This window comes from Salvia splendens, chromosome 15, assembly GCF_004379255.2.
Source record: "Salvia splendens isolate huo1 chromosome 15, SspV2, whole genome shotgun sequence".
NCBI classification, from domain to species: domain Eukaryota; kingdom Viridiplantae; phylum Streptophyta; class Magnoliopsida; order Lamiales; family Lamiaceae; genus Salvia; species Salvia splendens.
The window spans coordinates 16,133,228-16,153,479 of NC_056046.1; the positions used below are offsets into that span (position 1 = coordinate 16,133,228).

General features: G+C 38.4%; 2 protein-coding genes and 2 non-coding genes across 4 annotated transcripts; 3 read left to right on the forward strand and 1 right to left on the reverse strand.

The window, feature by feature from the left end:
• Window positions 1–1,096: 1,096 nt before the first annotated feature.
• LOC121767399 (ATP-dependent Clp protease proteolytic subunit 4, chloroplastic-like) lies at window positions 1,097–4,587 on the reverse strand. The gene is made up of 3 exons (XM_042163665.1): window positions 4,077–4,587; window positions 2,053–2,554; window positions 1,097–1,499 (listed from the first exon to the last, which is right to left on the reverse strand). The coding sequence occupies exons 1-2, from the start codon at window positions 4,484–4,486 to the stop codon at window positions 2,068–2,070; spliced, it is 897 nt and encodes a 298-aa protein (XP_042019599.1). The 5' UTR covers window positions 4,487–4,587; the 3' UTR covers window positions 1,097–1,499; window positions 2,053–2,067.
• Window positions 4,588–13,394: 8,807 nt separating this feature from the next.
• On the forward strand, window positions 13,395–13,582 carry LOC121769599. The gene has a single exon (XR_006043628.1). It is a non-coding gene; the product is annotated as a small nucleolar RNA snoR143 (small nucleolar RNA).
• Window positions 13,583–13,788: 206 nt separating this feature from the next.
• LOC121769649 lies at window positions 13,789–13,868 on the forward strand. The gene has a single exon (XR_006043667.1). It is a non-coding gene; the product is annotated as a small nucleolar RNA R12 (small nucleolar RNA).
• Window positions 13,869–18,515: 4,647 nt separating this feature from the next.
• LOC121766759 (anamorsin homolog) lies at window positions 18,516–19,251 on the forward strand. Its single transcript, XM_042163013.1, has 4 exons — window positions 18,516–18,638; window positions 18,774–18,801; window positions 18,952–19,112; window positions 19,213–19,251. Exons 1-4 carry the CDS (start codon window positions 18,516–18,518, stop codon window positions 19,249–19,251), a joined length of 351 nt encoding a protein of 116 aa, XP_042018947.1.
• Window positions 19,252–20,252: the final 1,001 nt, after the last annotated feature.

The window sequence follows — 20,252 nt, forward strand, 5'->3', positions numbered from 1 at the left end:
TTCTACTATAGTTGATTAAAGTTAAACCTAATCAACAACTACCAACAAGTAGTGGTGGTGACTTTAAAGGTTAATTATCGATGGTTGTATTGTGGGTCGTCCAACTAAGGGGGAGAAATGGAGTTACGAGTCTTACGACATTAACCTAGTTGTTGATGCTATATATAGAAAATGTTGACGAGCGGCAACTGAAGTTGGAGGGCAAATAGCCAAAGCGCGACAACCTACCATCTCAATCGTTGTCGACACAGACACTCACTCTGCCCTTTTTGCTGGATTTGTCGACTCAGATGCTCCTCCCTCTACTACTAGAGAGGAGCAACAATGATATCGGCGGGGTCTGAAGATATTATGTTACCGTGCATATATTAGAAACATACTTTGAGCTATTTGTACATTGTAAAACTCTATTTTCTCAAAATAATAAAGTAGTAGGACAAAATTGTAATATTGGTTTGCCTTTGTATTATATTGCGTGTTCACATATTTATAATTAAACAGATAAAATCTAGATCTTTGATTATTACAAACTGAATTCTACTATTAAATAAAGTTGATATCTCACCAACTCCTGCTGATTTTGTCAATCTATCTTGACAATTTCACATTTTCCCTCTATAAAATATCAACTTTAATTAATCATCAAATGTTTTTATTTAATAAATTCCATATTTATCACTAATCTTGAAAAACAGTCATAGTTGTCAACTTGTCATAAAAAGGAAAGGGATTATTTTTTACAACACAAGATTTTGATTAACTTGCATGTTTGGCACCAGTTTTATTTCTTTTTAAGTCGGGTTGTTGTAACTTTTTTTAGTTAAAAATTATTAGTGGAAAAAACTCACTTTTGCGTGTAAACCTTTTAATTTTGTTTCACATATATGAAAAATCTAAAATTGGAATATACATAACCAGACAATGAGATAACCTTCGTATACATGGTGATACTTTCATAAATTTCTCTGTAAACTCGAAATAATCGATTAATCATGGTTTACCATTCTCTGGTCATTCCTACCTCATATTTCATTTCATCAATACACGTTGTACGAATGAAATACGAGCATCAAATACTCCATTATGGATCAAGATATTAGGGTCGTGAAGATGGTGAAGTCTTCAAGAATGCCACAATGAAGTCTATGAGTAGTTACACTTTTACAATCAATTGGAATAGAACTAAAGCAATTGCTGCAGCAATATAACACTTCCAATATGGCAAGCCTTTTCACCTAGCACTGTGTTTATTGTGAACGTAAAAGGCACAACGTCAACCATTGCATAGTATTCCATGTTACTAGCAAATACAGATAAATCGTACCGGGGTATGCCTTGCTTAAACAAAACCTGCCAAAGATTACCAACGAGAAATCTTGCTACATCCATTTGATTAGATTTTGCAGTTACAATCAAGGATCCAGACGCCACTTGAAGCAAACCAAGCAAAATCTGACCTATCTCAACATTGATCTTCAATGGAATCATATCAATGATGCCTAGGCAAGGAAAAGCATGGATAAAACATAATGGTTATGATTTTTCCAGAATATAACAACATTTCAGAAGGCAGTAGCATCATGAGGCATACGTATAAATTTATACATAAAAATGATGATAAAAAACTCTGAGATCATCAGAGCTAATTGGTCAGCATCAAGTTAATATTATTCTACTTCATTTCCTATTTGGACCAAACAACTACTGATCATGGATGTTTTACCAGTATGAATGGATCAAACAGTATGAGCATACTGTCAAGTGTTTGCTACCTAAAATTTTACTTAAAAGAACATGACTAGATGCATAGCAGCCAACATTAGGTGCGCTGAATAATTTACTGGTGCCTTGATGAGACATGCTCAATATAATTCTATGAGGGCAGAACTATCATCTTCTAATTGTACTTAAAAATTCAAATAAATGGAGTATGCAGGAATTCACATGACCATATTTCAGCTCAAGGTGACAATTCATGTTTATGTCATCGCACAAAGGACAAATAGAACCCATCACAGACATAAAATTATAATTCAAGAAAGGACAGCTTACATGTGATAACTTTGACTAATATATTTCATCATCAGGGATATCTGGTGTCAAAAACTTTTTGGGATCTTTGCTGATCTCCAAGTAATCGAATGTAGATGACTTAACCTTGTCAGGAACAGGCTCGAGCGGAATAATGCTATCTCCATCAATGACTCCATCAATTATGCCATATTCAACTGCTTCAATTGGTGACATGTAGCGATCTCTATCAATATCCTTCTCAACTTGTTCATATGATCGACCGGTGAATTCGGATATAATTGTTGTTACATTCTTCTTGTTATGCATTACTTCCTGGGCTTGAATTTCCACATCTATGGCTTGCCCACTAGCACCCCCAAGCGGTTGGTGTATCATTATCCTTGTATTAGGCATTGCAAAGCGTTTCCCTTTAGTGCCACCGCCAAGGATGATGGAAGCTGTTGATGCAGAAATGCCTAGTGCAATTGTGGAAACATCAGCCCTCACTAGGCGCACAACATCAAAGATGGCCATTGTAGCACTGGAGATCGGTAAAGATTAGTACTGTACAAGTCAGTAAGTAAATGAAGGACTAAAGAAAGCTTAATCTTGAGTATAATCGTAAAGTTCAAATGAAGGAATTATTACATAATGAAAAAGCAGTGAAAAGGATAACAACAAATAATGTACAACACGACAGGTTCTCACATTGGCGTGTGATCGCTCTGTAAGAAATTAGTCAACAGTCACCACAATGCATGTTTCGGAAATAGAAGGTAATAAATGACATCAAGTGAAGAGTTGGACATGCCTTGTTCACCAAATACAACATCAGAATAGGTGTAACCAGCAAAACAAATGGACAGATAAAAAGAAGGGGACATAGGATATTTGCTAAAATAGTTATTCAGCTTTCTAGGCTTCCATATCCTACTTTTTACTCCCTCCGTATTCAAAAAATAGAAACATTTGAAGCACGGGTTTTAATGCACAATTGGTAAAGTAAGTGAGAAGAATTGGTAAAGTAAGAGAGATGAAAAGAAAAATGAGTAAAGTAAGAGAGAGGAAGAGAAAAAGTAGTGAAAGTAGAGTTAGTGGATTGTGGGATCCATGTCCTACAATAGAAAGATTCTATAGTTTCTATTTTTAAGGAACGGCCCAAAATGGAAATAGTTGCTATTTTTAAAAAACGGAGGGAGTAACATCTAACTGCCTCAATTTGAATCAGGTGTGGGATATCACTATCAGTGTCATTAATTCGTTTTACAAAGCACATGACTGACTTATGCTCCACATTGTACATGAGTGCATGCATCTCATACAACGAACAACTGGAAAAATAATACAGTGGGACAACATTGTTCTAAATGAAGTTAAATAGCATGACACTCAGTGGAGAAGAAAGTAAAACCACATCACAATGATCACACTATGTTTCTATTAGTCATCTTTTTGAGGTGCTCATAACAGAAATTCATGGTACAATCTGTCATTTGTTTGCATCCACTCATAACAAATCAGTGTCTATGCATCGTTGTAGTTACAAAACCAGCGAAATCCACCATATTTAGCAGCTACAAAATCTAGAGTTTAATCTCAGGAACTTATGAATAATAGACGAACTGAATAAAAAACCGGATATGGATAGTCTACAGATGCATAACATAGTCGCTTAATCGACTCATATGCCATCAGAAATATTATTATCGACCTATCTTATCAACAAGGGCATTATTTCACCAAGCATTATTTCACCAACATACTGCTAACAGGAAGGCCTCCAATTTCAAAAATGGAGAATAAACTCAACAATCACCGTATAAACATCACATCCTAGGGCTTAATATAGAATTTCAAACACGAAGGTATCAAAATATAATTTCATATTCCCCAAACTTAGCTCCCTATGTCTAGTTTAAAACCCTAAATCCACGCCAAATATAAAATTTCCGATACTCAACTTAGAACATACCATTCGAAAATTTGTCCGATTCGTTTGAACTAAACCCTTCTAAAACATTGAAACCCCCAAAATTGGATTCATACGAAGAACACAACCCTACCTGAGCGAGCCACCAGCGGAATTGACGAAAAGCCGGATATCCTTGGTAGAATCCTGAGCATCCAGCAGAAGGAGCTGACTGATAATGGCGTCAGCGACGAAATCATCAATACTGTTCCCGAGGAACACAATCCTCTCCTTAAGCAGCAGCCCCATGGCGTCGGCCTCGGCGCCGCGCATGGCAGTTGCGGGAGACTGCTGCGCCGCGGGGGCGAGGTGCGTGAGGAGGGAATCAGGGTAGGTGAGCGTCTGCGGACTGAAGGAAGAAAGCGAGCATCTGAGGGGGGAAGTTAGGGATTTAGGAGCGCGGAGGAAGTGCGTGGAGGGTGAAGGCGCGGGGAGGTGAGAGAGGCGGCGGAAGGCAGGGAGAGAGCGGTGGGTTAGCGGCGTGGAGAGGATGAGAGAGTCCATTGCTGCTGGTCTGAGAAGTGAAGATTTTGGTGCAGCTGCCGAATGAGAGAGAAGATGAGGTGAGAGAGAGTAGATAGTTGGATTACTGAAAATTTACAAATGCAAATAATCTGTGAATTGGGCTCCTCGGTAAGCTCAGCGCACTAAAACAAATTGGGCACCTTTCCTGGGCCCTTTTTTTTCATCGAGACCATCTACAATAGGAATAGCCCAACAATAGCCCAGCCATAGCCTAGCCACTGCCACATCATCAGCACTAGCAATCCTCCTGCCACATCATCAAAACAAGCAAATAGCCCAGCCATAGCCTAGCCACATACTATCCACATCACTATTAACAAATATGTACAAAATGAAATAATTAACAATCACACAATATACGGAATTAAATTTACGACACAAAAACGAGAAAATTCACTAATATTAATAAAATTTAAAAAGTACATTAATTTAAAAAAATTACATAATAAAAAAAAACTAACGTCGTGCAGTCCTCCGCGCCCATAACTCTTCAATTAAATCCTTTTGGAGTCGAATATGAGCCTCCGTTTGGCGCATGTCGGCATGTGCTTGGAGGCGGCCGTCTTCATCGTGGGGTACCCCACTCCGTACGTTAGGGGCAGCAACGCCGTGGCTTGGACCAGCTTCATTATCGTCGTTGGCCCAATCAGTCAGTTGTCCACCTTCATCTTCGACAATCATGTTGTGCATGATTATACAGGCGTACATTATATCAGCAATGCAGTCGACGTGCCACAAACGCGTTGGCCCCTTAATTGCCGCCCATCGAGCCTGGAGCACACCAAATGCGCGTTCCACGTCCTTGCGCGCTGACTCCTGTCGTGCTGCAAAGTAGGCCTTCTTCTCATCTCCTGGGCATCGGATCGTCTTCACAAAGACGGGCCACCTAGGGTATATCCCATCCGCCAAGTAGTAGCCCATATCATGTCGGTTGTCGTTGGCGACAAAACTGATGGCCGGACCGACACCCTGACACTGCTCGTTGAAAAGTGGCGACGAGTTGAGGACGTTGAGTCGTTGTTCGAACCAGCTATCCCAAAATACGCATGCCAAATCCACAGCCGGTAATCAGCTACGGCCTCGAGGATCATCGTGGGATTTTTTCCCTTGTAGCCGGTAGTGTACATCCCCTTCCAGGCGGCGGGGCAGTTCTTCCACTCCCAATGCATACAATCTATGCTGCCTAACATCCCTGGGAACCCATGCTGTTCCCCGTGCATCCGCAGCAGATCCCGACAGTCATCGGGGGTAGGGCTTCTAAGGTACTGATCACCGAATATTTCAATCACGCCCTGACAGAAATACTTCATACACTCCAGGGCAGTCGTCTCACCGATGTGGAGGTACTCGTCCCACATGTCTGCAGCGCCTCCGTAGGCCAACTGCCGGATTGCCGCAGTGCACTTTTGAATAGGAGTGTGGCCGGGTCTGCCAGCCGCATCGTGCCTAAAGCGGAAATACAGATATCGATGCTCCAATCCGTTAACAATACGCATAAACAGGGACCTGCGCATCCTAAAACGGCGCATGAAAAGGTTGGCGTTGAACCGCGGCTCCTGTGCGAAGTAGTCTTCGTATAGGCGCTGATGTGCAGCTACGTGATCACGATCAATCACCGCTCGGCGGTGTACCACTGGTCGAGGTCGAGGTACCACCGGCTGCAAGCCCTCTGCATCCATTGATCAATCTCACGGTTCGTATTGACCTCTAGCGCTTCGTTCATTATACGCTCGTACTCCTCAGCATCCCCACCACTCCCACCACTACCACCAGCGTTACTCATTTCTAGGTGTTGATCTTGTACAGAAATTAAGATAGAGAGAGTACTCGTTAATACAAGTGGTGCGAATGAAAATGACGGGCAAGTCGCGTATATATAGTGTTTCGGAAACAAAAAAAAAATTAAAAATTCGCGCTAGGCGGTTTTTTTTCGCGAAATCCGCTAGGCAGCTGCAATAGATCGCCTAGCGCCGACGCTCGGCTAGGCGGTGCGCTAGGCGCTATTATGGATGCTCTAAGCATCCACAGTGGTTTTAGATTAGCCCGTGGCCATAGGCTAGCCACGGCTCCTCCTACCACATCATTAGCACTAAAAACTCCTCATGTCACATCATCAGGACAAGTAACTGGAAAAACAATATGCTAGCTTATTGCTAGCCACAATAAACAAAATTATAAAAAACAAATAATTAACAATCACACAAAATACAGAATTAAATTTACAACACAGATACGAGAAAATTAAATAATAATAGTAAAATTTAAAAAAGTACATTAATTACAAAAAATATAAATTAATATAAAAAAAATTACATTAATTTAAAAAAAACCCCCTCTTCCACACATGAGCCCCCGCCTCCGCCTCACTCCTCGTGGCCGTCGCTGTCGCCGTTGTCGCCGCTATCCGGGACCCCCACCTCTGCGGCATCTGAGCCCGCGTCTGAGCCCCCCAACCGTGCCACGGCGGCATTCAAATCTACCCGCATACTCTCGAGCATTGAGCGAAGAAACCTCTTATCCACGGGGTCAGTTGCCGCCCTCCATTCAGCTAAGATCTTGTGCATCTGAGCCCGCGTTTGTTGACGCGCGAAGAAGGTGAGCTCGGTTGGTGACGAGCCAACAGGGGGATGCCAACTGAACCTCCTAGGACCCCTGGGTGACCCCCCTCGCTACCTGTTGCGCCCGCCTTTGCCCAACCCGGCGAGTGCGTCGAGTAAACGATGGAGGGGACGGGAACTCTTGACATCCTCGAGGAGGTTGTGGGAATCGCCGCTGCTGCCGCTGTAATCACCGGCAGAGTTCAGTCGCCGCTTCTTCGTCCAGCCAGCATCGACACCTACCCGAAACTTCTCGGAGTCCATCAGGACCTCATAGCAGTTACAGTAGGTGAACTCCTTATAAAGCCCGAGCACGAGAAAGGCTTTCTCCGCTATCCTCCTGCAGTCATCGTCAGTTTGGCCACTGGTCTGCATGCGGAGGGCGTTGGTGTACAAGCCCGAAAATTGGGAGACCGCAACCCTGATTTGGTCCCACCCCTTCAGGCACTCCTCCCCGCTGTGTGGCCTCCCCTCCTGGCAAAATGCCTTATAGACTGCTGATATTTAAGCCCACAAGTTGACGATCCTTTAATTGTTCGAATGGAGGGGATCATTGCAAACACTCACCCAAGCCTTGGACAACGCAACGTTCCCCGCATCCGTCCACTTCCTCCGTGCCGAGCTGTCGTCATCAGCCGGCTGCGACGACTCGCCGACCACCCTTTTGCCCTTCCCCTTGCCCTTCTTCTTCTTTAGTGCGGCCCGACCCCGCCCTACTCCCCCCGTTTGAACGGGAATGTCCGCATCCTCGAGATCTATCCCCAACTCCTCTAAGGAGAAAGTCTCACACCCAGTGAACTGCGTCTCCGATGGGGTCGATGTGTACGAAGAAGCAGTCAAAAAATCAAAACTGGGGCGATAGACATTGTCCCCCCCCCCGGCGTTCCCTACATCCCCGGCTGCAACCCCGGCATCATCTGCATCCTGGCTGCCCACCCCGGCATCATCAGCATCCCGGGTTGCATCCCTGGTACCCCCTGCCCGCCCTGCATCCCCTGCCATTCCGGCATACTACCCCCGACTGCCATCCCGGGCATCATCTGCTGCTAGGGCTGGTAATTTTTGACACGACACGATAACACGACACGAACCGACATGAAATTAATGGGTTTGGGTCAGAGCTTATTGGGTTCGTGTACTTATCGGGTCGACCTGTTAAGGACACGAAAATTTCGTGTCGGGTTCGTGTTATCCGTTAAGAAATAATATTATAATATTATTAATTCTTATTATTTTCATTTTTGTTAAAGTTTGTTGGATTTTGTTACTAAGAAATTATTGATGTTTTAATGTTTAGATCAGATTTTTTAATTAGCAATTGGATGTTTTTAATAGGTTTAACCGTTATCAGGTCGTGTTGTTATCAAGTCGTTATCGTGTCATCTCATGTACGTGTTGTTATCGTGTCGTGTTGACCCAAAGTGATTCGTGTCGTTAACGGGTTCGTGTTATGTTCGTGTCTGAGGGTAGCGGGTCGTGTTCGTGTTTGAGGTTTTCTTAACGGGTCGTGTTCGTGTTCGTGTCGTTATCGTGTCGACACGATAACGACCCGACACGCACGATTTGCCTCCCCTATCTGCTACAAAGGGTACATGTTGTAGTACCCAGCCATCGGACCCCATCCACCTCCCACGGGTACCCTGGGAGTTTGAAACCCGCTTGTCACTGGAAACCCCTCGTTGTTGTTCTCCATTTTGTTTTATTGCTCTTGTACAGAAATTAAGTGAGAGAGAAACTCGTTAAAACAAGCGGTGCAAATGAAAATGACGTGCAAATCGCGTTTATATAGTGTTTCGAAAATTAAAAAAAAGTGCTGGTCGATCGCTCGCCAATCGCCCGCCTACAATGGCGGCCAACCGATCGGCGAGCGCATCGGCCAGCACCCGAGAATCAGCGTCCGCTCGTCGATTTTTTCACCGATTTGGCGCTAGCCTACTCCAATGGTTCGGCGAGCGAACCGGCTAGCGCCAGGAATCAACTAGCCGGTCCGCTAGCCGCCATTGGAGATGCTCTTACTGCCTTCGAATCAAAATTTAATTGAAAAAAATGTGGCATATTCTTATTGAAATTTGAAGGTAATTATGAATCTAAAATTGTTGTTACAAATAAAAGTTACTCGCGACACGAATTATAAGAAATGTTAAGAAAAGTGGGTGGAAAAAAGTTAGTGGAATATGAGTTCCACTTGTATATATATTAGTTTTAAATGAAATGTGAGTAGAATGAGTTAGTGGAATGTGGGACTCTATTACCGTTTATGATAAAAGTGCATCGGAACTCATATCCGCGGACGGACTAAAATGAAAAAAACGAGACTCTTATTCGCAAACGTGAGACTATAATGGAGTATATTTTGAAAAACCCAGTTTTGCGATTCAAAATTATTATTGCACAAGCGAATATTATTCTTAATAAAAATATTGTTTTTCTAAAAAACGTGCTGCCTTCTTTTAATAAAAAACAATATTCCCTATGTCCCAGGAAGATGATTCATTTATCGGATGGCACGGAATTTTATATATTTTTATGTTTATGTGTTAGGTGGAGAGAATAAACTATAAAGTAAAAATTAATATAAAATAAATTAGAGATAAATGAGTTTCAATTTTTACTAATGATTCATCTTAGATGAGAAAATTTAAAAAGGAAAATGAGTCATTCTCAGTGGAACGAGGGGTATTAAAAAGGGTTATTAGTTTTTGTTTTCCTAATATAGTAGTAATAATTTAAGATTAAAAAAAAGAATTATATAATATTTATAAATTTAAGATCCAATAAATTTTAGTCCAAACTCCAACGTGATTATTTAAAATTTAAGATGCACGTAATTAGTAAATATACTTCCAACAAAAAAATATTAAATTTAAAAATAACAATGCATTAAGAACGTCCACAATAGTTTGGACACTTCAGGGCCAAGCCACATTTTTTTGTCCACGGCCACAAAAATTAGTCCACATCCACTAAAAAAGTTGTCCACCTAATAGTGGACAACCCATAGCCATAGCCACAACTCACATTAATTTTCAATTATTGGTATATTTTAATTCAATTAGAATAAAAATTATCGAACTATAATAATTAGAATAAAAAATGCATAATTTAATTAAAAAATTTTGAAACCAAATATTCGTTGTATTTAGGCCTGTAAATTCGGGTACCCGCGGGTACCCAAACCCGAAATTTCAAAAATATCATACCCAATATCCGACCCGTATGTGAATTCGGGTACCCTAAAACCCGGTGCGGGTACCTGAACCTAACTAATCGGGTACCCATAAACCCGAAACTAGTATTTCAAATTTATTCTTTTATATAAATTATATTGTGATAAGAATAGAAATTATTAAAAATAACACAATAATACTATTTATAGACTATTATTAAAAGTCTAAACTTCAAATTCTAATGCTTTAGCTTTCTCTAGATTATGATTCTATGACTATATACATTTATATACTCCCTCCGTCCCATAGAAATAGGTCATTTGGGATTGACACGAGTTTCAATGCATAATTGGTAAAGTAACCGAGAAGGAGAAAAAATAGTTGAAATTTTGTAGTGAATGGTGGGACCCATAAAAAGATAAAGTAAAGAGAAGGAGAAAAATATTGTCATAATTGGATATGGGCTATTTATATGAGACAGACGAAAAATAAAATATGGCCTATTTTCATGGGACGAAGGGAGTATATAATAGACATTAGACAAATAGACACTACTTAATTTTAAAATAAAGAAAATTTTGGCATAAATCTACATGTGATTAAATAAATTTACTCTAGATTTAACCTACAGGCCATAGGTCCTATACTAAATAAAAATATTTATCACAAATACATAATTAATCGGGTACCCTAAATCCGAAAAATCCTAACATTAACTACCCGAACCTATAATATCGGGTTTCGGGTACCCAAAACCTGTCGGTTATTGGGTCGGGATCGGGTATACCCGAAACCCGCGAACTAAATTTGCAGGCCTAGTTGTATTATAGATTGGGGAAAATTATACAACGAAAATTTTATAAAAACACTAAAAAAGACAACGCCACCGCCTACTCGGTGGCGTCATCATAATTCGACGCTTCGTCACCAGCTTCATCGCCCCCGCCATCGCCGCCCGCTGCAGGCGCCGACGTCATTGTCAACCCCAGCTTCGTCCTCAGCCTGAGCTCGAACAACACCCCCTTGGTGAACGGGTCGGACGCGGTCTGGTACAAGACACTGTTCTCCTGAAGTTGCTTCATCATCTGCACCTCCAGGTTACTGCTCAACATCAAGGCCGGTGTAGACATCACCAGGCGCGATCCAGACGCGGCTGCAGAGAGGTGGGAGGCGGCTCTAGTGGCTCGGATAGTGGACTATTGGCCCAGTGGACGCGGGCGCCTGCGGAGGGTAGAGGGGGGCTCCTCTGAAACATCGTCGTTCAGGTCGAAGGGACGTGAGACGCTACTACTGTTGTAGTTCCCGACGACGCCGAGTCTTGTCCGCTTTGAACAAGGAGCACGCTCTTCCGAGCAGATGGCCTGCAGAATGAGGAATTCGTCCCAATAGGTGAACTTGGGGTTGCCATCAGTATTGAACATCTCAAACGACAATGCCTTTATGTCGGCTTGGTTGCGGCCGCTCTCAGCTGTGCGGAGATTGTTCTCGTATATACCCGCGAACCTCTTGACGACGGTAGCAATCCTCCTTCACTTTTTGCGGATCTGGTCCGGCTTACGCAGGGCGCTTCCCGGCGGCTTGAATTCATCGTACACCGCCAGGATGCGCCTCCAGAAGCTTGTGTAGGTCTGATCCGTGCCAACTACGGCATCCGACGTGATCACGTCCCAAGCCCTGGTAAGGGAAATGGACTCCTGTGTGGTGTAGTGAGTGGACAGACGTCGACGCTGCCCTCGCTGCTGCCGCCACTGTCGCCGGCGTCCTCACCACCACCACCGCCGCCAGGCCCTCACCCACCACCTCCTCTCCCACCGCCACCGCCACCCCCTCGTCTGCCGCCGCCGCCACCTCTCCCCGCCTCCACACGTCCGGACGGCGGAATCTCCGGTAGGCCCAGACTCATACCCATCATCTGCTCCAATGTGAATCTATCGTAATCAGACAGAGGAGATTGGGTGGGTTGGAAAGAGTGAGAAGGGGTATCAGGACACCGATAGTTGATAGCGTCCATGTTGGATCGGTAATCCCCGAGCCCCGATTGGGGATGACCCACATTCCTTTGATGAGATGAGGACTGGCCCCGATATTGAGGTGTCTGTTGCCACAACGGCCAAGTTGGATGCCACGACTGGGGTGGAGGGGGAGTGGGACTCGATCTCCAGGACTGGGAAGGTGGATAGTTGTCGTGTCCCGAGTCTACGTAGCCGGGGGTATCACCATCTCCACCTTGCATATTGACACAACAAAATGAAAAATGTTAATTAAGTGTTTTGACTTGAGAGGGGTATGGAGAGAGGACATACATTATAAGAATTGTGGCCTAGAACAGAAATGAAGGAAAATGACGACTTGTCGAGAGTCACAGACCGGAGTGAATGCATACATGATACATTGTAAATGCTCTAAAAATCCAACAAGCGACCAAAAAAATGGAATACATATCTGTTGGCATTATTGGCTAATCAAGGCATAAGCTACGGTAGAGCTGCAACTTGATTGAGTAAGTAGAAGGCTTGATCAAGGAGAAAGGAAAGTAGTCGTTAAGGCAATTATCAATTACGAGCTGATTCAACGACAACTAGCCATTTGATGTTAGTTCATAGCGGTTGTAACTGATCAAGAAGTGAAGCTCTTGTTCACTTGCTTAGTTTCTTGATGTGTATAAATAGTTTAGATAATTCGTTGTAGAGAGTGTGATTTTGTAGTTGCTTCTCGAGTTCAGTAAAAGATTCTCACACAATTCTCTCAAACCCTCTTCCATCTTCTTCCCTCAAAGATATCTCGTTCTTGTTCGATCATTTCAATTGTTCTTCAACAATATCTATGTTAGCTGACCTATGCTCTTTTTCTTTCTGTGTCGATCTCATAATTACCGTGATTAAAGCATTTAATTATTGTAAAATTATAAGGCTTTGTAAGCCCAATTAATTAGAGGCCCATTAGCCCAATCTCAGCTATTTATACCCAAACCCAGTGTAGGCTACGCATATCTCTTTGCTCTTCAAAACCCTAAAGTTTATATCTCTTCTGCTGCTCCGCCTTCACTGTTTGAAGATTTATTTACACTTTCATGATTTATGGATTTTATTTTTATATTTTTATCGTTTCTGCTTCCTATCCGAATCGCACTACGCTTAAGAGGCTGCGCCAATATTCCTAAAAACAATATTTGAATGGAGTAGTCTCTGAGCGATTGTGCGGATATGAAATGCCGAGTTAACCTCGGCGGCGGCCAGACAACCGTTGAGATGGATCCACAGATTAGCGCCGCCGTTTCCACGGTGCTTGTCTACTAAATCCGTCTCAAATTCCCTTCGAATTATCACAATTTCCCCTTTTTTAAAATTAATTTTTCATGGTTTTCCCCAATTTTCGACGAATAAAATGTTCTAACGATTGAATTCCATGTCGTGTGTATTTATTCCTCTTTATGTGAAACTACCTTTAGTTCCCAATTCTTCCTCGTTTTCAATTATTTTGGTGGATACAAATTTTCATTATTTTGGATGATGGCATTGTATGAATGATGAAAAAATCAGACGGATTCCCAATGAGATTTCGATCTTTGATCATTAGTACCAGCTACTTCTGACTTATTTTGCCATCCATCTCATTTTATTTTGTACCGCCCGATTATTCTGATAATTCACTCCTTGATTTTTTTGTCCACCAAGATCTCGTAGTACATTCAGAATAATAAACAAAACTTAATACAAAATGCGAAAATACTATAATTCCATATTTCTTTTTATCATGGGATGAATGCAATTTCATAGCTAAAACCGAGTCTGGGAATTTAGTGATTTTTAATACACTGTCAATTAAATTGTCATTATATGCGATGATCAACATTCTAAGGATGGTTAGCATTATTATTTTATAAAATCGTGTCTTGGCTATGATATTGTCACAACATATGGCATGATAAAATTTATGTACGAAAATCTAACTAACTGGAATTTGTTTCAGTTTAAATAGCGTTAGTATTAACACATGTCCAATGCACGATAACATATGGATTTCAAATAATGAATTCAAAATATAATAAATATAGAAAATAAGAATTCAAAACGTTGTGAAGATTTTAAAAACAGAAATGTATTTGTCTCACTTTAAATGAAAATTTTACTACTCCCTAATGAATGAAACATTTATATAATTTTGATTTATAATCTATGTAGAGTAAAAATAATAAGATTAATGACAAAGGAGATGCTTGACTAATAATCAAAGAGTGAGTTAATTAGAATAAGATATGCAAATAAAGAAAATATGTGAGTAAAAGATGTTTATATGCAAGTTATTAATCCAAATAAAAGGTAAATTAATATGTAAATTTAATAGTTTAATTTGAAAAATATATATGGAATATTAAACATATCCACATTAAATATATGAATAATTTAAATCATAAAAATTTAAAACTTCTTTGAGAAGTCAAGTTAGAAAATTTGTATTTTCCATTAATCACATTTTAGTTGAGTACTTATTTCTTCCGTTTAATTTCATAGCATAGCATAACTTGATATACATGGCCAAAGACTAAATGAATTTTTTATATTGGAAAGAATAAATTTCTTACTTCCTGCCATATATACGTATAAAAAGTAAATTATCACTTAAAATAACGATAATATTTTATGCAACTTGTTTCTTGTGAATAATGTGACAATTTACACTACTCTTTATATTAAGAAGTTATACAAACTTTGTAAGTTAGATTTAATTTTAAATATATATAATTTCATCTTATTCCGTAGTTTAATCTATAAACTTAGTAGTATTGTTTAATTAATTAGAGGCGAATTAAAATATAAGAATTAAAAACTTTAATTGAGTAAATATAGGATGAAAATTGTAAACATTATATATTTGTATTGTCGTTTAGCTTGTGAATTACTTCGGAGAAAAAGTATTGCAATAAAGGATTAAATCTCAATTTTAACCTAAATAAATGGAAGGCAAACTAAGCTCTCTAGCACAATTTCAATTTTAACCGAAATATACGGCTAATTAATATATAAATTTAATAACTTAATTATAAAAAAATTAATGATAGTGCACTATTTAAATGTGTTTTAAAACTTTGATGCACTATTTATTAGCACTAAAAATACCTACAAGCATACAAGGTAGATCTAGTATAGCTAAAGGTCAGTACCGTATATCGAACACAGGGAATAAGATTGCAACTGACTACCATATACTAAGCGTCATATACTATCTAGAGACACGTGATTTTTGGGTTGATTAATTAAACTAGACTGGAAGAAATAAACAAAAAAAGGAAAACATAAAAAGAAATAATACAAAGCAGACTTAAGAATGTAGAATTTTAGGATCCAAAAACACAATCGACTTCCTTGAATTACGGTCTCCAGAGCTATTAAGTCGATCACAATTATAGATTAAACCTCCTCCCGAGGTGAGAAACCTGTAGATTAGGTGATAGGATTGAAGTCCCCTTCTAACCCTTAAACCCCTAACTCCTAAAAGCATATAAGATCAAAGACCTCACACAAAACCTCAACTCTCCCGAGTTCTATTGAATTAAGGTGTGAATTATCCCCTTTTCCAAGTCAATTATTTCGTCTCGCTAGTATTCTAATCAACTCTAACATGTATTCAAGAGGTAGCTAATCAATTGAACATAGAAAGCACCAGATAAATCAAATAACTGCAAGAGCTAACAAGAAAAATCAATCGAATATCTATACCAAAAATTCTACAAAAGATGTTCTACTCATAGACAAGTAAAAACTACAATTAAAGTACGAGACATGAAAGAAATTGATAAAACCCAAGGTTGAATCTTCAATCTTCAGTCTTCTCTTGCCTGGATCTGCAGAGCTCCGCTCCAATGGAAGATGGATGAATTATGTGTGTATTATGGAATGGAAAGAGGTGTAGAGATGGAGAAGGATTGGAGGCTCTGAGATAAAGATTATGAATTAGGTTCAGAGGTATTTATAGGCTGGAAAAAAGTTTATTTTTGATAAATTTCGTGCCCTACAAGAAATAGGAGAGATTTGGCTTCACAATATAATAATTTCTTTTCTTCCGTGAATTTCCGCCTAATTTCCGCCAGATTTTGACTGCACTGCGCGATGTTTGTAAAATGGCCATAACTTTCTCCACAAAACTCCGATTTAGATGTTTAAGGTATCCACACGAAGGTCTTTCGATGACGAAGAGACTGGTATCTAGTAGGCACTGATTGCACTTCAAAATCGCTTCCAGAATGGGCTCGAACAGAGGCTGTTGCACTTTGGCCTTTTTTCCACCTTTTTCTATCTTTTTCTATCATTTATCAACAAACACGTCAAAAATACCAAATGTATAACATATGCAATTTAAGAACATAATTTGCATGATTGACATTTAAAACGAGTCAAATCTAGTCCTTAAAAACATGCAAAATCTGTGTTTGTCAAACTTTTTAAGAAGCTAGCATTTTTATTGGATCATTATTTGTTCAATTATTTTTGGATAGAAGACACTGCATCTTTCCATTTTCCCTCCAAAAAGGACATCAAAGTCATTTCATCCAATTTGCACTTTAGATTATGATAGATTTTAGAGTGGTAGAGTCCTGAGTAGGAGTAGCACTCTCTTCTACAAAAAGATCCGTTGATGTGTATCTTGGTCGGGAGAAAACGCATATTTAAAAAAATTAATAAATATTTTGAAAAACTATATTACAAAAATAAACTGTGTTTCCTACTATATGCAAGCTAAATATTATTATGAAAAAATATTAAGTGTCTATTGCATATTTTATATGAAAAAGTACATTGCAAAAATAAAAATGTTTTTATATTCTAGCTAAAATAAATTTTCTTACTATAAAGTACTAGTAATAAATAAAAACAAATTTTAGGGCAACATGCAATTTATACCTGGGCCTAACAACACACTTTAGTTCACATTTCAAAGTTAACATTTACTCTCTCCGTCCACAATTTAAAGAACCATTTTGTCATCTTAGTTTGTTCATGATTTATAGAACCATTTACTTTATTCCAATTTTAGTATGCAGATCTCATATCCCACCAACTTTTTACATTCATAATCTAATATAAAACTAATACTTTAAATGGGTCCCACATTCCACTTACTTTCTCTCTTTACTTTTCTTCATAAAGTTAAACAATTTTTTAAAAGTCGTGCCGAGTCAAAATGATTCTTTAAATAGTGGACGAAGAGAGTATGTTTTTTAAGAGATTCGTTATAATTATGTGTCTTTTTTAGAAATGTGAAATTTAAATGTCTCTTGCCCTTTTTTTTAAAGTAAAAAAAAAGTCTCACCAGCAAGAAATTTGTTCCCTATAGTTGTCTACTTTGAAAAAAAAAACCTGAAGTTTTTAGTGGAAACACATCCATCTAATTAGAGATAAAAACTTACCATAGAGACTAATTCTAATGGACGACTAAAAATGAAAAAAACATGGCTATTTTTTTGTCAAACAGAGCTATTAAATAAGTATATATCACTTTTGACTGTTTTTGTTAATTGAATCACATTTCACGTATTCATTTAACTCACAATTTATCACCCCATAAAAGTAATACAAAAGTACAATAACATTTCACTAACTTTTCCCTTATACTTCTTCGAACAATTTCTAAAATATGGGTATGTTCCAACATTACATATTTATGTTCGAACAAATGGAATATATCTTATTTCTTCATTAACTTTTTTGTGATATGGCTAATTTTTAGTCACAAATTATTATTTGTACATCACATGGGCATAACACTAGTTCAAAACGAAAGCCTATGACCATTAATGATGCCAATGAAAGCGGGGGGCAAAACTAGATCAACAGAAATTGGAATTAAATTTCTCTTCAACACGTTTATCTATAAAAAACATATTGTTTGCAAATTTGATTTAAATATATGAGTAATTCGAATGGCAAAGTAACATTATCTTAAATTTGATCATACTCTTCAAGATTTTAAAAATGGGAAGAAGGACAAGATCAAATGTTTCTCTTGGTTGACTTCATAGGTTATCAACTCAAATTTAACTGATGTCAATAATTTCGAACTTAAGTTTCTCCTAAAAATATCATTCCCTGCATATCAATCAAGATCTACATTTACTTTCTAGTTTATTTTTATTTCCAAGAATTAAACATATTTTTCTTTTCCTTGTTTAAATACACATTCAATAGTCCTACACTGGTATCATTCAATAATCTGGCATACTAGCAACTAACTAAGTAGGGAACAGAAATGGGGCAGGATAGATTGTTGGTGATCACGGATCAGGTAGCTGTGTCGATTTCTGCAGTTTCCGATGCTATTAAGAAGCTTAGGAAGGAAGAAGTTGTAGTGGTTGATCCTATGATCATTTATGTAGTTTAGGCCATATACTGTACTCCATTTGATATGGAAATTCTTGATGGTGGAGGATAGAATACGGTTATCTAATTGATAGCATCATGTTAATTATTCGATTTGGAGTCTATTGGTGACTGTACGGTGTTGCAGATACTGAATGTCGTAGAAGAGCTCTACAGTTTATTAGTACTATATTAAATTCTCTTCGTCTGCACAAAAGCTTAATACCATATAGAAGCATGGTTGATAGCTTTTACTTTGACTATGTTTCCATTTCACGGTAGCTCGCTTAATATTTACAGTTGTTCTCTTTCATATCTTTTGGCAGGTCTAATGTCACTGGAGTCTTCATCTATAGATGATGTTGTTTCTCTTTGTAAAAAATTGGAGTTTCCCAGTGATCAGTTGCTTGGAAATATCTCTAGAGTTTTAAAACCTGGTGGATCTGTCCTTTTTTACCTGGATTCTCAAACTGTTGGGGAACAAATGGTAGTTTTTTAGGTTCTATGTTTTCTTTCCTGGTGAAGATGTAGTCACCAGAAGTTTTTTCCATGCTAAGCATATTTGATCAGTATACATGTTTTGGCAGATTGCATTGTCTGGAAACTTCTTAGCTTCCGACATATAACCATCAAGAAGCATATACATGCGTTTTTGGTTCCTTAATATTGGATCATGCTGTGTATTAGGTTGAATGAACTGGTGGTCTTCATTGGGGCATTAAATCATTCTGCTATTCTTATTTTGGTATTTCTCCTAACGTAAGAAATTCTTTCATGAATATTCTTTAATGGAGGTAATAGATGGAGTACTATATTATATGGTGCATTGTTTTTTTATTTAAGTACTTCAGCAGTTCGGAAGTAAACAAGCTTTTGTGCATGATCAATTTTTATCAATTGGATTTTTATATATATGTCATCGGTTTTAATTTCGATATCCGTGATGTGATTGTTGTTAAATTTTGTGTACTTAAATTCAAAGGTTGTGTTCTTGTTGCAGATTTATTATAAATAACAACAGATAAATTTAATAGTTATTCCAATGAATTAATATATACTAGTATGAACTACTCGAGCATCAAGATCTGAACCAACTTAATATATTGAAAATGGTAGTGTTTCTTTACACCCCAATGGCCTAATCGTAGAATATGATAGATGCTGCCGTGTACATTTTGTACAATAGATAATATTTCTTTTTAATATATAGTATAATAGTAATGATAATTAAATAAATAGTACTTCGTTATATATAGGTTAATGTTTTCTTTATAGTACATTTTTTGTATGTTTTAATACATACTATCGTTGAAAACCATATATCATCAATATACGAAGGGTCTATATTAAATCGTAATTACTACAGGGAGATATTATCATTTGATTATTGCCTATATATTTGGATTTTGGATGGTTGGTCGATCTACAATTATCATAAAAATGAGGTAAAATACATTTAAATATCCTCGTACAGTCGTACTTTTATTTTTTTGATTAATAAAAGACATTTAAATATACATTTAAAGACCTATTTGCCCCAAAACTAGAAACACTAGGATTTATTGGATTATCTCCACTTACCTACGCTAAAACAAAGCTCAATTCTGTGAAACCCATAATTTGTTAG